Consider the following 19,566-nt stretch of genomic DNA (forward strand, 5'->3'; position numbering starts at 1 on the left):
CTGCAAATTTGCCCCCACCTGGGCCTGGAAGATCCTCTCTGTGTCCGGATCTTTGAGCTTCTCAAGTTGAATCGGATGCGAGGGCTCTTATTGTTGTCACGTCTCAACTTCAGTTTCAACTTGAGGCTAGTGAGGACGAGGTTGTGGTCGCTGCCTATGTCAGCGCCAGGAAAGGACCTCGTTTGTGCTTTGTTGATGCTTGATTTCAAACGCTGAGGCAGCAAGATGAAGTCAATCTGGTTATGGACCAGACCTCCCGGCGAATGCCACGTTACAGTTCTTGACTTCTTGTGCGGGTGGAGGGTATTGGCAATGGTGAGACGGTGACTCTGAGCGAATTCTAGTAGCCGTAGGCCTCTTAAAATAAAGAAAAATAAAAATAAAAATAGCAAACAAACCAAAAAAGAGTTCACCTAAGATTATCTACACAATACAATGTGGATAGCAATATAATCACACTGTCAAACTGTCACTTCACAGTAATTCTCAAAATCACAAAGTGCTGCTGGGTGTTGGACCGAGGGCGATCGAGGGATGGTTTGGTGAGGCGATTCTTCCTCATCCAGAAGGCCTCCAGCTCAATCAGCCCATACAATCAAAACCTCTTCTAGGCGAGGTTAATCCACAAGGGGTCAGTACCGCGCCGCATCCAGTGGATGGACACTACCCTGGTGTACTGTGTCATCTCAACTTGGGACATTTACAGGTCGGCACTCAGACACGTCTTCCTCCTTCACTATCCCCGGCCTGAGTCAATTTTCTACTTCATTCCCGCCTCACAAACTACTGGTAAACTGGGTTCACCATATACTTTGTGTCACGGTTATCACGTCCCCATTTAATGTTTTCATCCATTCTCCCATACAATAAACATACACTTGCAGTCCGTAACCCGTAAACGAGTTAAAACAATCTGAAAAAACAACGAAGCACGGAGTGGTTTGTAATAAACATAAGTGATGTCGGTGATAAACAAGGGAAACTCTTCCATCAAGACATCTCAGTCATTGAATATCATAACAAAGGGAAGAGCAGTCTGATTATCATGGGCGGCTTTTGTTTTTACAGAGGGAAAGTAATGTTTCTTACAGGAGAAAGTCAAGATTTAAGCGACATTACCACCAGCAACACTCGAATAATATTATAACTTTATGCCCTGACTGTTTATAGTCTTAAATGAAATAGCAACTTATAAATGAGACAAACTAGATATTTTAAATATTACCAGTGTAATCAGCATGGTAGATTTACAATGTATATAAAACACATAAATTCTCTTTTTTATATAATTTTTCTAAGTTGTTGCAAAATGTGACAACAAGTGTAGAGACACTGGACACCGGACACCGACAATAATATGTTATTGTCCTCCCGGTGCCCCTCTCGTTCGCACCAATAGCACACAAGTGCCGCCGGTCGTGTGGTGCGGGTGGGGGGACATTACTTTGTTGTGTCGTGTGAGGTTGGTAGGCCGCCTCCATTTACAACTGTCTGATTCGTGCGGTTAGGCGATCTATTTCATCCTCCCTGTCATCATTGCCCTCCTCTCTCTCTACACGCCGTGCGGTCTTAGGAGGTCAGCAACAGAAAAGGACTCGTGGTCAGCCAGATGTCTGGACGTTTCGCTTCGTACATGGCTATTTTTCAGTCCCTTAACAAACTGGCCGTTCGCTTTCGCCTGCAAATTCTGGAGCGTCGCGGCGTATTCGTCGACCGCCTCATCACGTCGCTGTCGGCAAGTGTAGGAACTGGCAATGATGTCGACATCTTTCCGTTCGCCGTACGCCTCCACTAGGACACCCAAGATCTTTCTCGGTGTATCTATTGCGACATGCGGGAGCATCAAAACTTGACGTCTGGCAGGTCCCTCCAGCGTGCTCAAGATGTAACCACGAGCCGCATTCTGAGACATCGGGTTTATGGCGAGAGCTAACTCGACCTCTCTTTCAATCTCGTCCACGCTCGTTGGTCCACCGGCAAACTACTGAAAGCGGAATAACTAGTATGCTCGTAGAGCCTCTGCTGTGCTGTCGTCCTCTGCGACCATTGTGCACCTCTCTGCTGACACTCATCCTGCTCTCAGCGCAAAAGATGAACCGAGTGTTGGGGGGGGGTAGCGTATGTGACGACAACAAACGTCCAGCACTCAACAAAGCAGAAACAGTCAGCAGGTGTGCGCCAAAACTAGTCCCGCCAAAACTAGCAACAACGCTAGACTACCCGCCCTCTCCAAATCCATAGAGCGCTGAAAAAGATGTTGACAGGTTGGTGTGCACAGGAACGTAATGTTCTGCCACAAATACCATCCGGACTGGAGACCTTGCAAATATTCACTCGCTGAAACCGCTCCACAAATTACTCATGACAAATCTCAACCTTCTGTACATATTTCATTTGCACTGAGAAGTCATGAGACTCGAAACGAGCAAAGAAAGCATTAAGAGCATTAGGCATGGCCGTACTCTCAACGCCTGAGATCGAGATTTTGGCTTTCGACCCCTTACTCTGATCGTCAATATTGGCCATGATGTTGAGTCCCTGCCAAGCTACTCGGATGTTACCTGTAGCAAACTGAGACTCGATTTTTGACTTGTGCTTCACCTTGACCCAACGGATAGCATCACGGACCTCTCTATGTACCAATTTTCTGTCATGGGCAGAACCCGTGAAGAACACATGTTTCTTTTTATTACGCACTGTTTTTAGGCCCTTGGTCTCCCAAGGTTTGTTGTTAGGATAAACATAAACTGCTTTGATGGACTGGTGCAATCTACACTTTTTTACTCCTAACTTTTACTCCTAACTGTGTGTTAATGTCTGTATGAGTAGGTATGCCTGCCATTGTGAGCGAAGACAAATTTATGTCCTGGGTCTCCTGGACGGACAATAAAGTTTGTTTTGATTTGATTTTGATTTGATTTGTTTTAAACAGTAAGGAACATACTTATTTCTAGTCTTATCCATCAAAAAGCTTTAATTAAAAGCTCAAAAAGCTATTGTTCACAACACCATGATTAATGTTTTAGGATAATAAAATTAACGCTGAATTAACTGTAAATATTTAATTATGCTTACTAAAGATACACGCGACGCCGATGTCATCCGAGTGTTCACAGTTGTGTCTGTAGAGCCCCCAGTGTTGACACTGCGCCAGGCTGGTTTCGTTCCACACACACTGCAGGTTACTGAACAGAATAGGACCAGAGCCTTCTCCATACTTGTTTGACCACACGGGTATTGCTATTGTGCTGTCAAACATCACATACGAACAGGAAGAAATATAAACATTTAAAATGACTTACTCTATACACTGAAAAGAGACTAAGGTTTGTGGAAACACATGCATGTAGTATAACATACCGTGACATTAACCTAAACTTTGCTCGTTAAGTGAATACAAAACCTCTTACACAGAGGTTTGTGTGATACTTTTTTGTAACCATCTAACTTCGGTTCACGACAAATACCAAGAATATTACAAATTCATCCTGTGCAACACATTTTTTCTTTCCTTTTTAAAATTGCCGGGATTTATCTACACAAGAGACAATCCAGGTGGTGCAGCGAATACAGAGGAATCCAAACTAAAAGCCATTGAAAGTGTCCCAAAGCTTGATCTTGTAAGGTTGCTTCGCCCAGATGGCAGGAAGTATTTTTCTTGTAAACGTAAAATGGCACACACTTGAAAACATTTTTGAGGTAAGAAAAGTTCATTCTGATTTTTACTTACATTGCAAAGTGTCGCCATTGTCATGAACATTTATATAACCAAAATAAATATAAGTTCACCCATTTATGGTCAGTAGACGGAAGTTTGTTTTACTTATAAACGAGGCACAAACTGTCACTAGTTCAAAACACTTTTCCTCTCACAGGCAATAGTGAACCTTTAATAATGCTGAACTTAACACACTCTACTGCATGAGGCTACGCGGTTCTTGTTTCATGTTTAAGCCATTGGATTAAACGTGTAAAAGAAACGAAAAACATTGCGAGTTAAATGTGTTCAATGATTGTGTAAGACTACACATACCTGTTGAATCCTAACATCCTGCAGGCTACCAAAGCTTCTTTCTGTCCAAAACCTCTATCACACACTGTGTTCCAAGTTCCATCGTAAAAGATTTCCAGACGTCCCGCCTCCGCTGTGCCATTGACCACACGAGCTTTTAACTGTTGAGCTAACATTGAAAATACAAATATGTTCTAATAATAAGTTAGTTACATCTTCGCCGAAAAATAAAAAGAAACACGATGTGAAAAAGTGCCATGTTGTATAATTAACAAAAAGCTACATATTTCTTTCTATTTTCATATGCTGTGCTAGTAACATTGTCCTCGCCTTCTGTATGTACAAATGTTTTATTATTATTAAAGACGTGAAAAACATGACAACTTGATACATTCAATGGCAACCTTTAACATGTACACACTGTGCCCCTACAGACGGCCACCACGCCAGTATATATTAAATATAAAACAAAGGACGAAGGGGCCGCCATTCGTTTCTCTGCCCTGACCCGCAACGAGCCTACAGCCGACCTGATACACGTTTGTGATAAAGTCGTTTTATTGCCATCATCATTATCGTCATCATCAGCATTACCTTTTATGTATCCGCAGATAAATTAAACACTCATTACTAATGTAGATGTTGTATTCAGGAGTCTCATTATCTGCCTTAGACATACAGCACTGATCAACAGTATAATGAACTTTTCCTTTGAATATAATAATAAAGAAATATCAATAAATTGCATAGTAAAAAAGTGGAGAAGATTTAAATATGGATTAAACAATCGGCTTAAAAGAAAAGAATACGGTTAAAGGTAAGAATAAAAATTCTTAATATTGGAGACAAACAACCTTCGTTTTACAGCAAAGTGCAGATTAAAATAGTAAAAAAAAAAACCACCAAACAAAAACAAACAATACTATGGCAACATTTTGGACTTAGTTGAGACCCATCTCTATGGTTTTGGCAATTGTAGGCTATGTTGCCATATTGTTTATAATTGTAACATTGCTTGGATGTGTCCAGCGTGAGACATGACTTGGGTCATCTTTCTCAAGCCGATGTGTTGGTGACAAGGATTAGTTTGGAACGGATCTAGGGGTTGGCGTGTTTCTTCGATCCTCTCTTTAAGACGAAAAGTTCCTGTAGCCTTGTATTTTACCGAGTGTTCTCAGGCGTCTGTCTCTCTGTCACTATATATGAAGGTTGGGAACTGCAACTCACGATGGCAGACATGGATGTCTCGGTCCGTCTTGCCATACTTTTATTCGGATGTGCAGTCTGGTAGTACTCAGTTAAGTGACATTACCAGCAGCAACACTCGAATAGTAATATAACTCTATGCTCTGACTGTTTATAGTCTTAAATGAAATAACAACTTATAAATGAGACAAAATAGATATTTTGAATATTACCAGTGTAATCGGTATGTTAGAATTACAATGTATATAAAACACCTAAATTATTTTTTAATATCATTTTTGTAAGTTGTTGCAAGATAAGACAACAAGAGTAGAGGCTCCGGACACCGGACACCGGACACCGGACACCGACAATAATATGTTACTTGTTTTAAACAGTAAGGAACATACTTATTTCTAGTCTTATCCATCAAAAAGCTGTAATTAAAAGCTCAAAGAGCTATTGTTCACAACACTATGATTAATGTTTTGAGATAATAAAATTAACGCTGAATTAACTGTAAATATTTAATTATGCTTAGTATGCTTACTAATGTTGCACGCGACGCCGACATCCAGCCAGTGTTCACACTCGTGTTTGTAGAGCCCCCAGTATTTACACTGCCCCAGGCTGGTTTCGTTCCCCACACACTGCAGGTTACTGAACAGAATAAGACCAGAGCCTTCTCCGTACTTGTCTGACCACACGGCTGCTGCTGTTGTGCTGTTTAACATGACATACGAACAGGAGAAGATATAGACATTTAAAATGACATACTCTGTACACTGAATAGAGACAGGTTTGTGAAAACGCATGCATGTAGTAAAACATTCCCGGACAGTAACCTCAACTTTGCTCGTTAACTAAAAACAAAACATCGGTTACACACGTTTTGTGTTATATTTTTTTGTAACCATCTAACTTCGGTTCACGACAAATACCAAGAATATTACAAAACCATCCTGTGCAACACATTTTTTCTTTGCTTTGTCAAATTGCCGAGACTAATCTTAAATCCAGATGGTGCAGCGAAGAAAAGAGGTCTTCTCTTGTTTTCATGACTGTTGAACCACCCTCAATTCTTCAGTAAATCACAAAAAAATTTAACCATACAAATGTGTCTCCATTTGCAATAAGAATGCAGAAGAACCCCAACTAAAAGCCATTTAAAGTGTCCCAAAGCTTGATCTTGTAAGGTTGGATCGCCCAGAAAATCAGTAATAATAAATTCTCCCATTCCTGGTCAGTAACGAGGAACAAACTGCCAGTGGTTAAAAAAGACATTTCCGCTCACAGGCAATAGTGAACCTTTCTTTAATAATGTTGAACTTACCACACTCTAGTGCAGTGATGCCCAACCTTTTTCGGCCTGCGGGCCATTTCCATTTCCGACACACGGGCCGCTTCACAGTAAAAATCAAGAATGAAATCCATCGAAAGATTGAGAGACGCCCCTACGTAGGGATAAATACTTCTTCTTCCCTTTTTTTTCGTTTTTTTTTTATGTTCGGTTTTTTTATTACTAACATGCTGATTTCATGTTCTGTGGGTAGAAGCTTTGCGGGCCGGACGGCACCGCGTCGCGGGCCAGATATGGCCCGCGAACCGTAGGTTGGGCATCCCTGCTCTAGAGAATCAGGCCAAGTGTTGTTTGTTTCATGTGTAAGCCATTGGATTAAGCGTGTAAAACTAACGAAAAACATTGCGAGTTACATGTGTTGAATGACTGTGTTAGACTACACCTACCTGTTGAATCCTAACATTCTGCAGGCTACCAAAGCTTCTTTCTGTCCAAAACGGTAATTACACACTGTGTTCCAAGTTCCGTCGTGAAAGATTTCCAGACGTCCCGCCTCCGCTGTGCCACCGACCACACGAGCTTTTAACTGTTCAGCTAAAATTGAAAATACAAATATGTTCTAATAAGTTAGTTACATCTTCGTCGTAAATAAAAAGGAACACGATGGGAAAAAGTGTCATGTTGTATGATTAACAGATGGCTTTATATTTCTTTCTTTTTTCATCAGCTGTGCTATTAACATTGTCCTCGCCTTCTGTATGTACAAATGTTTTATTATTATTAAAAAGTTGAAAAACATGACAACTTGACAGAGACAATGGCAACCTTTAGCATGTACACACTGTACACCTACAGAGGGCCGCCACGCCAGTATATATTCAATATAAAACAGAAGGACGAAGGGGCCGCCATTGGTTTCTCTGCCCTGACCCGCAACGAGCCTACAGCCGCCACTGATACACGTTTGTGCTAAAGTCGTTTTATTGCCATCATCATCATCATCGTCAGCAGCAGCAGCATTACCTTTTTTGATTTTGCAGATAAATCAAACACTAATTACTAATTTAGATGTTGTATTCAGCAGTCTCATCATCTGTCTTAGATATACGGCACTGATCAGCAGGATAATGAACTTTTCCATTGAATATTATAAAAAAATATCAATCAACGGCATAGCAAAAAAATTGAGGAGGTTTAAATATCGAGTAAACAATCGGCTTAAAAGACAAGAATACGGTTAAAAAAGAAAAATAACAAGTCTTAATGTTGGAGACAAACAACCTTTTTTCTACAGCAAAGTGCAGATTAAAATAGTCAACAACAAAAAACAAAAAACAGAAAAAAAACGATTGGCACCACCGGGGCATTGTACAGTTTGTACAGGATAGTGAAACGTATGGCTATGCCAAATCCTATCTAGTCTAGCCATCGCCGTTGTTGAAGGGAACACAAGCGTATAGCTACCGTCGTTGGAGAGGGTGGCTCCAAAGTATTTAAAGCTACTTACCAATCAAGCTGTACTCCGTTTATATAGATGTCGCTGCCATGGACTATAACTTTGCCTTTCGCAGTGCTGATATCTATTACATATCCGTTTAACCTGTCACAGTCACCTTAATAAGGTCTTGCAGTTCTTTGCCAGTACCTGATAAAAGGTATATGTATATATCGTTTGTAGATCGTAGGCTGCAGCCCTCAACCAATAGTAATGTAAGTATAGAGGTCGAGAAGAGCTTCTAGCACCTGTGATAAGTAGTGTTACTGACATACGCCTGCAAATGTAAGCTTCTACTCTTCTGATAGCACTTTCTCTTCGTAGGTACTGATGTTGTTCTGTATGGACATTAAGCATAGGTGAATAAGGCTAATGGTTCTGTTTATCTGCCACTGTTTGCTGTTTTCTGCGATAATTTAAGTAGGACATTCCTTGCGTTCCAAAAATGTTAGGCACAGAACAGCACCGACCTTTGTAGTTTTGTAGGTCTTTCCACCGCTTACTGTACGATTTGTAGGTTTGCATGTTCTATGTTTCCAGTCCGGTCTGATGGTGATGGACTGGAGTGACAAGTAGTACAGGTCTCTGCAGTTTTCAGTCCATCGATAGAGTACAGCATTGCCTTCTGTGAGAGACTTGCTATTCCTTTTTTCGATGACTGAGGTCATGTTGATCTGTTTTAGTGAGGGTTGTTAGACCTTTTGCTGTCACTTCGTGTCATTCATTCCTCTCGCCATTTGCTCTTGATCCAGTTTCTCTAGTTGCCTTTATTCCTCTCTTATAGCAGTGTTTACTTCTCTTTTTTTGTAGCCGATTCGTATTTTTCTTTTTCCTCTTTACTGAACTCTCAGGCAACTGAGATTAATCATGTGACTAGTCATCCATGTCAGCTACTTATTCTTTTGTCGCTAGAACCTCCTGAGCTATTGACAGTAGCACCTTGTCGTTGTTTCTAGTGTGAGTGCCCACATCCCATTCCATGAGAATCCACACGGCTAATATTGTTCCAACTGTAACTTTAAAGACTTTGCAACGTTTGGGGATTGCATGTTCGCGAAACTCAAGCGAGATTTTAGGTTGTTTTAACTTGATTATTAGGTTCATTTGAATAAGGTTATGGTGGATATCTATGGATCAGTTCTTGTAATGGCCTAGGTAATGCTGGACTTGAAGCGAAATTCGTTTTAATTGATTATGAACCATCCCTCTGTGGCCATCATGTTTGTAATTGCAACATTGCTTGGATGAGCCTAGCGTGAGGGATGACTTGAGACATCCTTCTCAAGCCGATGTGTTGGTGACAACGATTAGTTTGAAACGAATCTAGAGGGGTTTCCTTGATCCTCTGTGTAGGAAGAAGGTTTCCTGTAACCCTGTTTTATTAACGAGTTAAAACAATTTGAAAAACACCGAGGCACAGACTGGTTTGTAATAAACATAAGTGATGTCAGTGATGAACAAGGGAAACGCTTCCATCAAGACATCTCAGTCATTAAATATCATAACAAAGGGAAGAGCAGTCGGAATATCATCTGAGGCTTTTGTTCTTACAGAGAGAAAGTAATGTTTCTTACAGGAGAAAGTCAAGATTTAAGCGACATTACTACCAGCAACACTCAAATAGTAACATCACTCTACGCCCTTACGGTTTAGAGTTTGAAATAAAATAACAACTTATAAATGAGACAAACTAGATATTTTAAATATTACTAGTGTAATCAGCATGTTAGAAGTACAATGTATATCAAACACATAAGTTATTTTTTGATATAATTTTTGTAAGTTGTTAGAAAATGGGACATCAAAGGTAGAGAAAACAAAAGTAGAGACACCCGACACCGGACATCGGACATCGGCAATAATATGTTATTTGTCTTTAACTCTAAGGAAAGTACTTATTTCTAGTCTTTCTCATTAAAAAGCAGTAATTAAAAGCTAAAAAAGCTATTGCTTATAACGCCAGGATTATTTTTTAAGAAGATAAAATCAATGCCGGTGTAGGTGTAAATGTTTCATTATTTAGTCTGCTTACTAAAGTTGCACATGACGCCGACAACCCGCGAGTGTTGACAGTACTGTCTGTAAAGCCCCGGGTGTTGACACTGCGCCAGGCTGGTTTCGTGCCCCACACACTGGAGGTCACTGAACAGAATAGGACCAGAGCCTGCTCCGTACTTGGCTGACCCCACGGGTACTGCTGTTGTGCTGTCAGACATCACACACGAACAGGAAAAGATGTAAACATTTACAGTGACATACTATTTACACCGAATAGAGACTAAGGTTTGTAAAAACATATTCATGTAGTAAAGCATACCCATATATTAACCTCAACTTTACTCGTTAAGTGAATACAAAACATCTGACATGCAGGTTTGTGTGATACTTTTTTCTTACCACCTAGCTTCGGTTCACGACAAATACCAGGAATATTACAAAGCCATCCTTGACAACACATTCTTTCTTTCCTCTGTCAAATCGCAGAGATTAATCTACACAAGAAACAATCCAGGTCGTGCAGCGAATAAAAGAGTTCTTCTCTTGTTTTCATGATTGTTGAACCACCCTCATTTCTTCAGTAAACCACATACAATTTTAACCATACAACTGTGTATATATTTGTAATAAAACTGCAGAGGAACCCCAACTAAAAGCCATTGAAAGTGTCCCAAAGCTTGATCTTGTAAGGTTGGATAGCCCAGAAAATCAGTAACATCAAGTGTTTCATAAGAATTTCAATAAACACATATGGCAGAGAGTATTTTTTCTTATGAACGTAAAATGGCACACAATATCTTAAAAAATAATTTTGAAGGAAAAAAGTTGATTCTGCTTTTTACTTACATTGCAAAGTGTCGCCATTGTCATGAAAACTTTCAAAAGAAATACAACTTTATTCACTCTTGGTCAGTAGACGGTGATTGTTTCACTTACAAACACGGCACAAACTGCCACTGGTTAAAAAAGACTTTTCCCATGACAGGCAATAGAGAACCTTTAATAATGTTGAACTTAACACACACTAGACAGACTTGGGCAAAGGCCGGCCCGCCCGCCAGTATATATACTATATATACAGTATTGGGTAAAACTGAGTTAACTATATTAGTCCGGCCCTCTCAAACCATCCCAATTTCTCATGCGGCCCCTTGGGAAAATTAATTGCCCACCCCTGCTCTAGAGAATCAGGCCACCCGGGTTTTGTTTCATGTGTAAGCCCTTGGATCAAACGTGTAAAAGAAACAAAAATAATTCTGAGTTAATGTGTTTAATAATTGTGTTAGACTACACCTACCTGTTTATTCCTAACATTCTGCAGGCTACCAAAGCTTCTTTCTTTTCAAAACCTCCACGACACACTGTGTTCCAAGTTCCATCGTAAAAGATTTCCAGACGTCCCGCCTCCGCTGTGCCACCGACCACACGAGCTGTGAACTGTTCAGCTTAAATTGAAAATACAAATATGTAGCAATAATAAGTTAATTAATCACTTCATAAATGAAACTTATGACTGTGTCAGATGCTATCTAGTCTAGATATCGCCGCTGTTGCTGATGGAGACACAGGTGTAGCTGCCTGTCAAGGACGCCGCGTGTCACAGAGCAACACACACACGTGTCTGTACGAGTTCTTGTGACACAGAGACAAACGATTGCCTGAGGCTGTACAACACATGTTATCAACTTGCTCAGGATTTTACGGAATAGAACTCAGATAATTATATTCATACTAAAATGTCTGAACACACAGTTCGTTGGGGAAGATGGTAAAAACCATCTAAGATAAGTAAACGTATGATAAAGCAATAGTGTCTACTCTCTATTATATATGTATACCATTCCGTCAGTTTGTAGCTTACAACGGTTTCCAATGTTCTAATCTTCAAAGTAACCGTTCCTAACCACGTATTCCGACTCACAAACACAACCTCGCTAACCATTTTCTCAGTACTTCTTCAAAACATCAGTTGCCTGTAACCTTTCTCGCGGTTTGTTGTATGACTAGCGTGGGGTTGTCCTCCTTCGCAACTAACACAAATCACACTTGTAGTTCATTCGAAGTGGTTTTTTCTTCACCGACGGGGTAAGAAACTCGTTTGTCACTCCGTGTAACTCAGCGACGGTTGACACTAAGGCCGTTCACTAGTGACGTGTGAGGGGAGGAGGATAATGCAGTCGCAGCAGCTGTCCCCCAATGTGACGTCATGAGGCGCTCGACGAGTGGTCTGAGTAGGTGATTCTTCCTCCTTCAAAAGGGCTCCAACGCATTTAGCTCGTACATGAGTAAAACTATAACTTGAACTTATACTGTTATCATCAACAGCGAATGGGTTAAAATAACCTAAACACGTAGAGGCACGGACTGGTCCATTACACCGTCTTTGGAAAAGGGTTGCTCCCAAGTATTTAAAAGTACTCACCATTCGAGTTGTACCCTGTGTATATAGATGCCGTTGTCACTGACCATAACTTTGCTCTTTTCAGTGCTGGTCTCTATTACATATCCGTTTGACCTGTCACATTCACCTTGTTAAGGTTTTGCAATTCTGTTTCAGTATTTGATAAAAGATTATGTAATTTACACATCGTAGATTGCAGATCAGCCCTCAGTGAATGATTATGTAAGTATGGTGGTCAAGGAGACCTTTAAACACCGGTCGTAATGGCATCATTGATGTACGCATACCAATGTAAGCTCGTGCTCTTCTGCTTGCATCTCCTCTGTGGTGGTGCTGATGCTTTTCTGTACGACCTTTGGCATGGGTTTATAATGAGGCTTATAGTTCAGTAATGATGGCACTGTTTGCTGTTCCCTGCCTTAATTTAAGTGGAGAATTTCTTGCTTTTCAAGAATCTTGGGCACAGAACCGCAAAGCTTTCGTTGTATCTACTCCTTCTTGAGCATCTCAGATTGGACATTAGCAACTACCTTTATACTGTGTACAATTCTTCACACCTCTTTCCGTACGACTGCTAGGTCTGCATGTTTACTGTTCGTAGTCTGGTTCTTTTGAAGTGTAATTGCGTAGAACTTTCATGACAAGTAGTACAGGTCTTTCCCTTCTTTAGTCCATCGACAGAGCACAGCATAGCTTTCTGTAAAAAAATTAGCCATTACTGTTTTTTAAAGACTTAGGTCATGTCGATCACTCTTAGACAGAATCATTGCATTTTGTAAACCTTTTTCTGTCACTTCTTGTCATTCCATCTTCTATGTCCCATAATATGGCGCTCGATCCAATTTCTCTAGCTGCCTTTATCCATTTCTTGATGGTACTCTTTACGTCTTTTTTTGTAGCTGATTTGTGTTTGTTTTATTTCCCTGTTTACGGCACAGTTTTTGTACAAGAGATGTCATTCGTGATATATGGCTGTTTTTTGTAGATTGAACTTTAGGTTCATTTGAAAAAGGTCATTGTCCCCATCTATGGGTTGGTCCTTGTGTTGTCCTTCTTGATAATGGCTTTCAAGCGCAGTAAGATCCAACTGATTATGAACGATCCGTTTCGTGAGTGGACGTCCTTAATAGGGGTTTAAGGTGTTGGCTAAGGTAAATCTCTATCGTTGAACAAATTGTAAGACTTTGATGTCCTTGTCGGTTTATTTTTCTTTTTAGCGAAGGGCCATATTTGTTTACAGTTCTTGTTCATTGCTTGCAGTAGTGAGGGTTAACCTTTGCTTTCTATAATAATGTGTATGTACTTTGTCAGACTGTATTCACAACTTTGTCTAGCTGTTTGTAAAATTTAATTTTTTTGCTGTCTCCTTGCGTGAGAGTGGTTAACTATACTTAGAGTGTGGTTATATTTTGGGATTGCTTGAGACATGGAGAACGGATTGCCGGATACGGGTGTACTAGTAATACAGGCTCTGTCCACCTTGATGTGCATGAGGAAGTCTACCCCTTACTCAGGTCAGGCGTCCCCTCGTTGTACTACAGGTTTTGGCGAGGTTCGTTGTTGTTTCCTGTCTGACCTTCGCGAATCCCACAATGTCCTATCGGTATGTAAGTGGTTAAGTAATCGTCAACAAACAGCCTCATCAGATTCGGTCCCAAGTGTTGAGCAATAACTGACATACAATAAGAATGCTCGCGCGCACGTTTATTTTTGAAGACAATTTGCACGTGCATTAGGCGCGCGGCTCAATGTACCTTGTACCTTTTCATGTCAGCGACACAGTGGCCTCAGTGCAGGAGACTGTAAAGTTTGCACCACACGACTATTTAACACGAGCAAAAATGTTGGGCATTTATGCTCAGTCTGTATCACAACAACAGTCAATGAAAAGTATTGAGAGTTTTTATATCCGTGCGAGGAAATAAAGTAAAATAATGACTACTTAGTAAGGCTTGGCACCAGCAGCAGGTACATCAGGTAAGTAGTGACCACCCTGTACCTCATGATGCTCGTTTACTCTGGTGATGAAGACTTACAATGATGGTGTGTCTGTGACTGACAAGACACTGGACGTCGACCGCAGCGCCGCAACTTTACAGACAGCGACTATGGTGTAAACCACAGCGATAAAGTAACTGTTTTTCTCGTGTGAGAAATATTGTTAAAGTATCTGTGATGATCCAACAGATATTGGTTTATCGATGTGAGAGTGAGTTCACCATCTGTGTTCTTAAGTTTATAGGATACCCGTGTCACTAGAAGTCATAATTTAAGTACTGAGTGCCCAGCAAAAGATCAATAAAAGCAATGAAAGGTCAATGACAAACAAATTATTCTTGAGAATCCCAACAATTTATACTTTCCACCACCTTACATTAGGAAGCATCTGATGAAGAATTTTAAGATTTTTAAAAAAGATTACAACATCCATTTCAGAATGTTCTAAATCATGCAATGTTGTGAAAAAATTACTTTTGATAGGTCCACAATCAGAGATTTCCTAAAGATACCTTTTTTTAATGAAAGTAATTAGGAGCTGGGAGCATGGACTTTTTTTTTAGAGCATTTGTCAAAAAGATTCTTGAATGAAAAAAAAATAACTATAACGATGTAATGGCAAGGATGCTGACTACGGAAACATAGGAGCTCGAAATTTACTAAAATTCACTTTCTCTATTCACATTTTGTTTGTTTCCTAACAAAAGTGATGTCAGTAACGAACAAGGGAAACGTTTCTATGAAGGCATTAGTCATTCCCTAACAAAGTAAGAGCAGTCCGAATACCATGGTCGACTTCTGCTGTATTCTTAAAGAGGGAAAATAATGTTTCTTACAGGAAAATTCACGATTTCAGCGTCACTACATCCAACAACAGTCAAATAATAATGTTATGACATGTGTAAACTGTTAATAGTCTTGAATAAAGGAAATAGTTTGTAACGTAAAAGTGAAACCAGCAAGTTTTTATTTTTTATCACCAAATAAATAAGAATGTTTCAATTATCTAGTAACAACTACTGCTACAAACAACTACAAAAACAACTTTAACTACTACTGCTACTACAACAACTGCTACTACTAAAACTACTAAAACATCTACTAGAACGACATCGACAACGAATATAACAACTATAACAAACAACTACTATACTATACTACGCCTTTCCTTTCGTCTAACTACTACTGCTACTACAACAACTGCTGCTACTACAGCAAGTACTAAAATGACATCTACTACAACGACAACGATAACGACTACAACAACTACAACAACTACAATAATTACAACTACAACAAAAACAACTCCAACAACAGCTACAACTAAAACAATCGCAACAACAGCAGCAACAGTAACAATAATAATAACAATAATACCAATAGAAACAACAAAAACAACAACAACAACAATAATAATGTTATTTGTCTTAAGGACCCTGGAAAGTGCTTGATGTCTAATCTAATATATCAAAGAACAGTTATTTAAAGCTAATAGACCAATTGTAACCAGCACCGTACTGTAATTTTTAAGAAGATAAATTAAGTGCTAAAGTAGTTGTAAATATTTCTGGTCTGCTTACTAAAGTTGCACATGACGCCGACATCCTCCCAGTGTTCACAGTAGTGCATGTAGAGCCCCGAGTGTCTACACTGCGCCAGGCTTGTTTCGTGCCCCACACACCGCAGTTCACCGAACAGAATAGGACCAGAGCCTTCTCCGTACTTGACTGACCCCACGGCTACTGCTGTTGTGCTGTCCGACATCAGAAACGAGAAGGAGAAGATATATACATTGAAAAAAAAAACTTACTCTTTACACTGCATACAGACTAAAGTTTGTAACAACATGTATACAAGCTCGCGCGCGCACACGGGGCATTAGTCACAGAGCAACCCTCAGGTTATGTCATGTGACCGTTGCTGGCGCTGTTGTAGTTGCTGCTTTCGACTTTTGTCTTCTTGTTAAACATTACCTCATAGTTTTCATTCTTAATTCTATCACGGTCTGCACTTTCCTTTCGTCTAATTCTCTACAACCTCCATACTTGCCCTCAAGCTTGGCAGGTTGGATGTGGTTTTCAGCACCGCACCTGTAGCACCCTTTATAATATCAGCTTGTCTGGATCTGTTTTCACTGCTCACTCAAGCCACATCTTTGTTGTCTTATTCGTTAAAGACTTTTTCCAAACTTTTTGTGTCTAAGCCTTTTTTTTCCAAACGTTTGAGTTTAGTCGCAGTCTCTCTCACATGCAAGTCTTGACAACCTCAATTTTTTTAAATCTTCATCTTCTGCGTTAGCGACACGAATTATCCAATATTTAAATATGTAGGCAATAAATTAAAATAATTTTTTCTTTCGATTAGAACATACAGTGCTAGAAAATGATGGCATACTCGTCTGTCAAAAAGCAAGTTCAGGACTTAAAGACATGCAGTGAAACATACACGGACATCAACCTAAACTGAAATAGGTAAGTAAATACAAAACCTTTCACTTGAAGGTTTATGTGATGCATTTTACTAAACATCTAACTGCTGTTTGCAACAAATATTAGAAATATTACAAAGGCATTCTGTGTAGCACATTTTTTTTCTTTCCTCTGTAAAATCGCCGAGATTAATCAATACAAGAAATAATTGAGAAAATGCAAAAGAGTTCTTCGCTTTTTGGATGATTGTTGTTTCACACCCCATTTTGTTAGTAGAGAATAAAACATTTGATCTGTATAACTATGTATCCATTTGTAATAATACTGGCGAGAAATCCCGACTAAGAGCCATTTAAAATGTCTCTAAAAGAGGATCTTGTAAAGTTTGATCACCCAGACAATCAGTAACATCGAGCATTTCATAAGAATTAATAAACACAGTTGGTATAAAATACTATTTCTTTGAAATGTGGGATAGCATACGATGTCTTAACAATATATTTATTTTTTTTTTTGGCACAAGAAATGATTGTGAATTCTAATTATATTGCAATTTGTCGCCATTTTCGTGAAAATGTATACAACTAAAAGATATACTTTATCCACACGTAGAGAAATAGACTGTGTAAGTATTTTTTTTTATTTTTACTTATAAACGAGGCAAGAACTGCCACTGGTTAAAAAGACTTTTCCCATCAGAGGCAATAGCACGCTCTACATTATCAGTCTAAGCTTTTTTTGTTTCGTGTTTAATGCTGAGACACTGGATTAAACGTGTAAAAGAAACAAAAATCACTGTTATTAAGTTGTGTTTATTACGTTAGACTACACATACCTGTTGAATCCTAACATTCTGCAGGCTACCAAAGCTTCTTCCTGTCCAAAACCTCTATCACACACTGTGTTCCAAGTTCCATCGTAAAAGATTTCCAGACGTCCCGCCACCGCTGTGCCACCGACTACACGAGCTTTTAACTCTTGAGCTAAAATAGAAAATACAAACATGTTACATTAATAAATTAATGAGATCTTTGTCACAAATAAATAGGAAAACACTGTGAAAAAGTGTCATGTTTCTTGATTAACAGATGGCTTCATTTTTTTTTTCTTTTCTTATGCTGGGCTAGTGTAACGGACAAGTGCGCAATAGAGGGGGAGAAGGGGGGAAAGTCGACAACCGTAGTTGACCTACTTCATGGAAAGTGTAAACCACGAAATTCAGCGACTTCCATGTGCGGGTGAGGCAGTGTACACACTTGGTCTAGTGCAGTGGTTCTCAAAGATTTTCTGACCGCGGACCACTTTACTTAAGTAAAAAATATGGCGGACCACCAAGGACTAAAAATCCCTCTGTACTATGAATTTCTAATTTAAATTGCCGCATTTGTTTCATTACAATTCAAAACTAAATGTACTTATGTGACAGTAGTATAGTAATAAGTTGACATAAAACTACATATCTCGTTCTTCCTTACGCTAACGCACCGACCACCACCAGGGAGGGTACCGGTCAGCTGCGACTGACCGCCGGAGGAGGGGAGGCTTCCTCTTAGTTTCATCCCAGCTACATCTTGCTCTACCCACCCACCTGACAGCAACTTATCGGTATCGTAAAAACACTCTTTTCACCATTTATTGAACTGTAGAAAAGAGGATTAGAGTTGACTACATAAAACCGGAGACCGGAGAGCTGCAGGGACTAAACGGTTATTAACTTGTTGGATTTAGTCAAAGACGTACATGTGTTATGTATGATGATAACACTGTGGATATAAATTGTCGGACTGCGTCAAGGATTATTATTGTAACTCTCTGATTGATACCGTGTGGATTCCGGCAGAGTGACATGTTAAACTTTGATGGTGTGAACGTGATGGTGTGTTGTTTCTATTGACGGGTGGATTACGGATGATATTTTGTCTTCTTTTAAACTTTTGTTTGTTTTAATAATTATTGGTGCCTCTAAGGAGGGACGCCCACCCTCAAGCGATCTGCTTATATTTGTTTGTGGAAAGAATGCGCATGTATGTGGACGGTCCGTGACAGCTAGTGATATTGTCCTCGCCTTATGTATGTACAAATGTTTTATTATTATTAAAGATGTGAAAACATGGCAACTTGATAGATGCTTGCACTAAAGTCTTTTTTTATGATTATAAGCATCATCGTCAATATTGTCGTTGTCACTGATAAATTAGAAAGTCATTATTGAGTTACATTTTGTATTCAGTGGTGTAAAACCGCTCATTATCTAAATGAAACTATCGCACTAAGAAGCAGGCTAGGGAACATTAAGCTAATATCATCTCATTGTATAGTGAGAAAAACCGAATAGGAATAAAAGTAAATGAATCAAAAATAGTGAATACCACATTATGAGAAATATAGTCAAAAAAGAACAAATAAGAAATCCCAATGTTAGAGAAAAAAACATAACCTTAATTTAAATATCTGCAGCAAAGTAAACACGAAAAAAAAACCTCACAGAATAAAAACTATCGGTACCAAGCAAAACCAAACAACTAATTAACTCTTATCCGTGGGAGAAAAAGTTCATGTAAGTACAAATTGTTTACATTCCGTGCAGTTAAAGATTTGTGACAATAAAGGGATCAACGTTCCACAAAAGCCATAGTAACATGTTACACTAATTTTTAACTCTGTACATCATCATGTATTTTGCTGATAAGAATACACACAGATCTTTTGTGTGAGAAGACACAGATCGTAGACCTCGGTGTGACAGTT

The 19,566-nt window shown here is 39.4% G+C and overlaps 1 protein-coding gene across 4 annotated transcripts in view; it reads right to left on the reverse strand.

Annotated features, from left to right (window-relative positions):
• Window positions 1-19,566, reverse strand: part of LOC112568840 (deleted in malignant brain tumors 1 protein-like) — a 35,902-nt gene that overhangs the window by 13,256 nt on the left and 3,080 nt on the right. For 2 of the 4 annotated variants that reach the window (XR_003100209.1, XM_025246349.1), the window contains exons 2-9: window positions 17,654-17,801; window positions 15,970-16,142; window positions 11,288-11,435; window positions 10,025-10,197; window positions 6,944-7,091; window positions 5,748-5,920; window positions 4,034-4,181; window positions 3,076-3,248 (exon numbers count right to left, since the gene is read on the reverse strand). Coding sequence is in view for 3 of the 4 variants with exons in the window: in XM_025246349.1 (XP_025102134.1) it covers window positions 3,076-3,248; window positions 4,034-4,181; window positions 5,748-5,920; window positions 6,944-7,091; window positions 10,025-10,197; window positions 11,288-11,435; window positions 15,970-16,142; window positions 17,654-17,801 (1,284 nt within the window). In the remaining variant the exon portion in view is untranslated. Of the gene's footprint in view, window positions 1-3,075; window positions 3,249-4,033; window positions 4,182-5,747; window positions 5,921-6,943; window positions 7,092-10,024; window positions 10,198-11,287; window positions 11,436-15,969; window positions 16,143-17,653; window positions 17,802-19,566 lie in introns of those variants that run through there. The other 2 variants (XM_025246351.1, XM_025246350.1) reach the window with 2 other exon arrangements.

The sequence above is a fragment of the Pomacea canaliculata genome, linkage group LG7 (genome assembly GCF_003073045.1).
Source record: "Pomacea canaliculata isolate SZHN2017 linkage group LG7, ASM307304v1, whole genome shotgun sequence".
Lineage (NCBI taxonomy): Eukaryota > Metazoa > Mollusca > Gastropoda > Architaenioglossa > Ampullariidae > Pomacea > Pomacea canaliculata.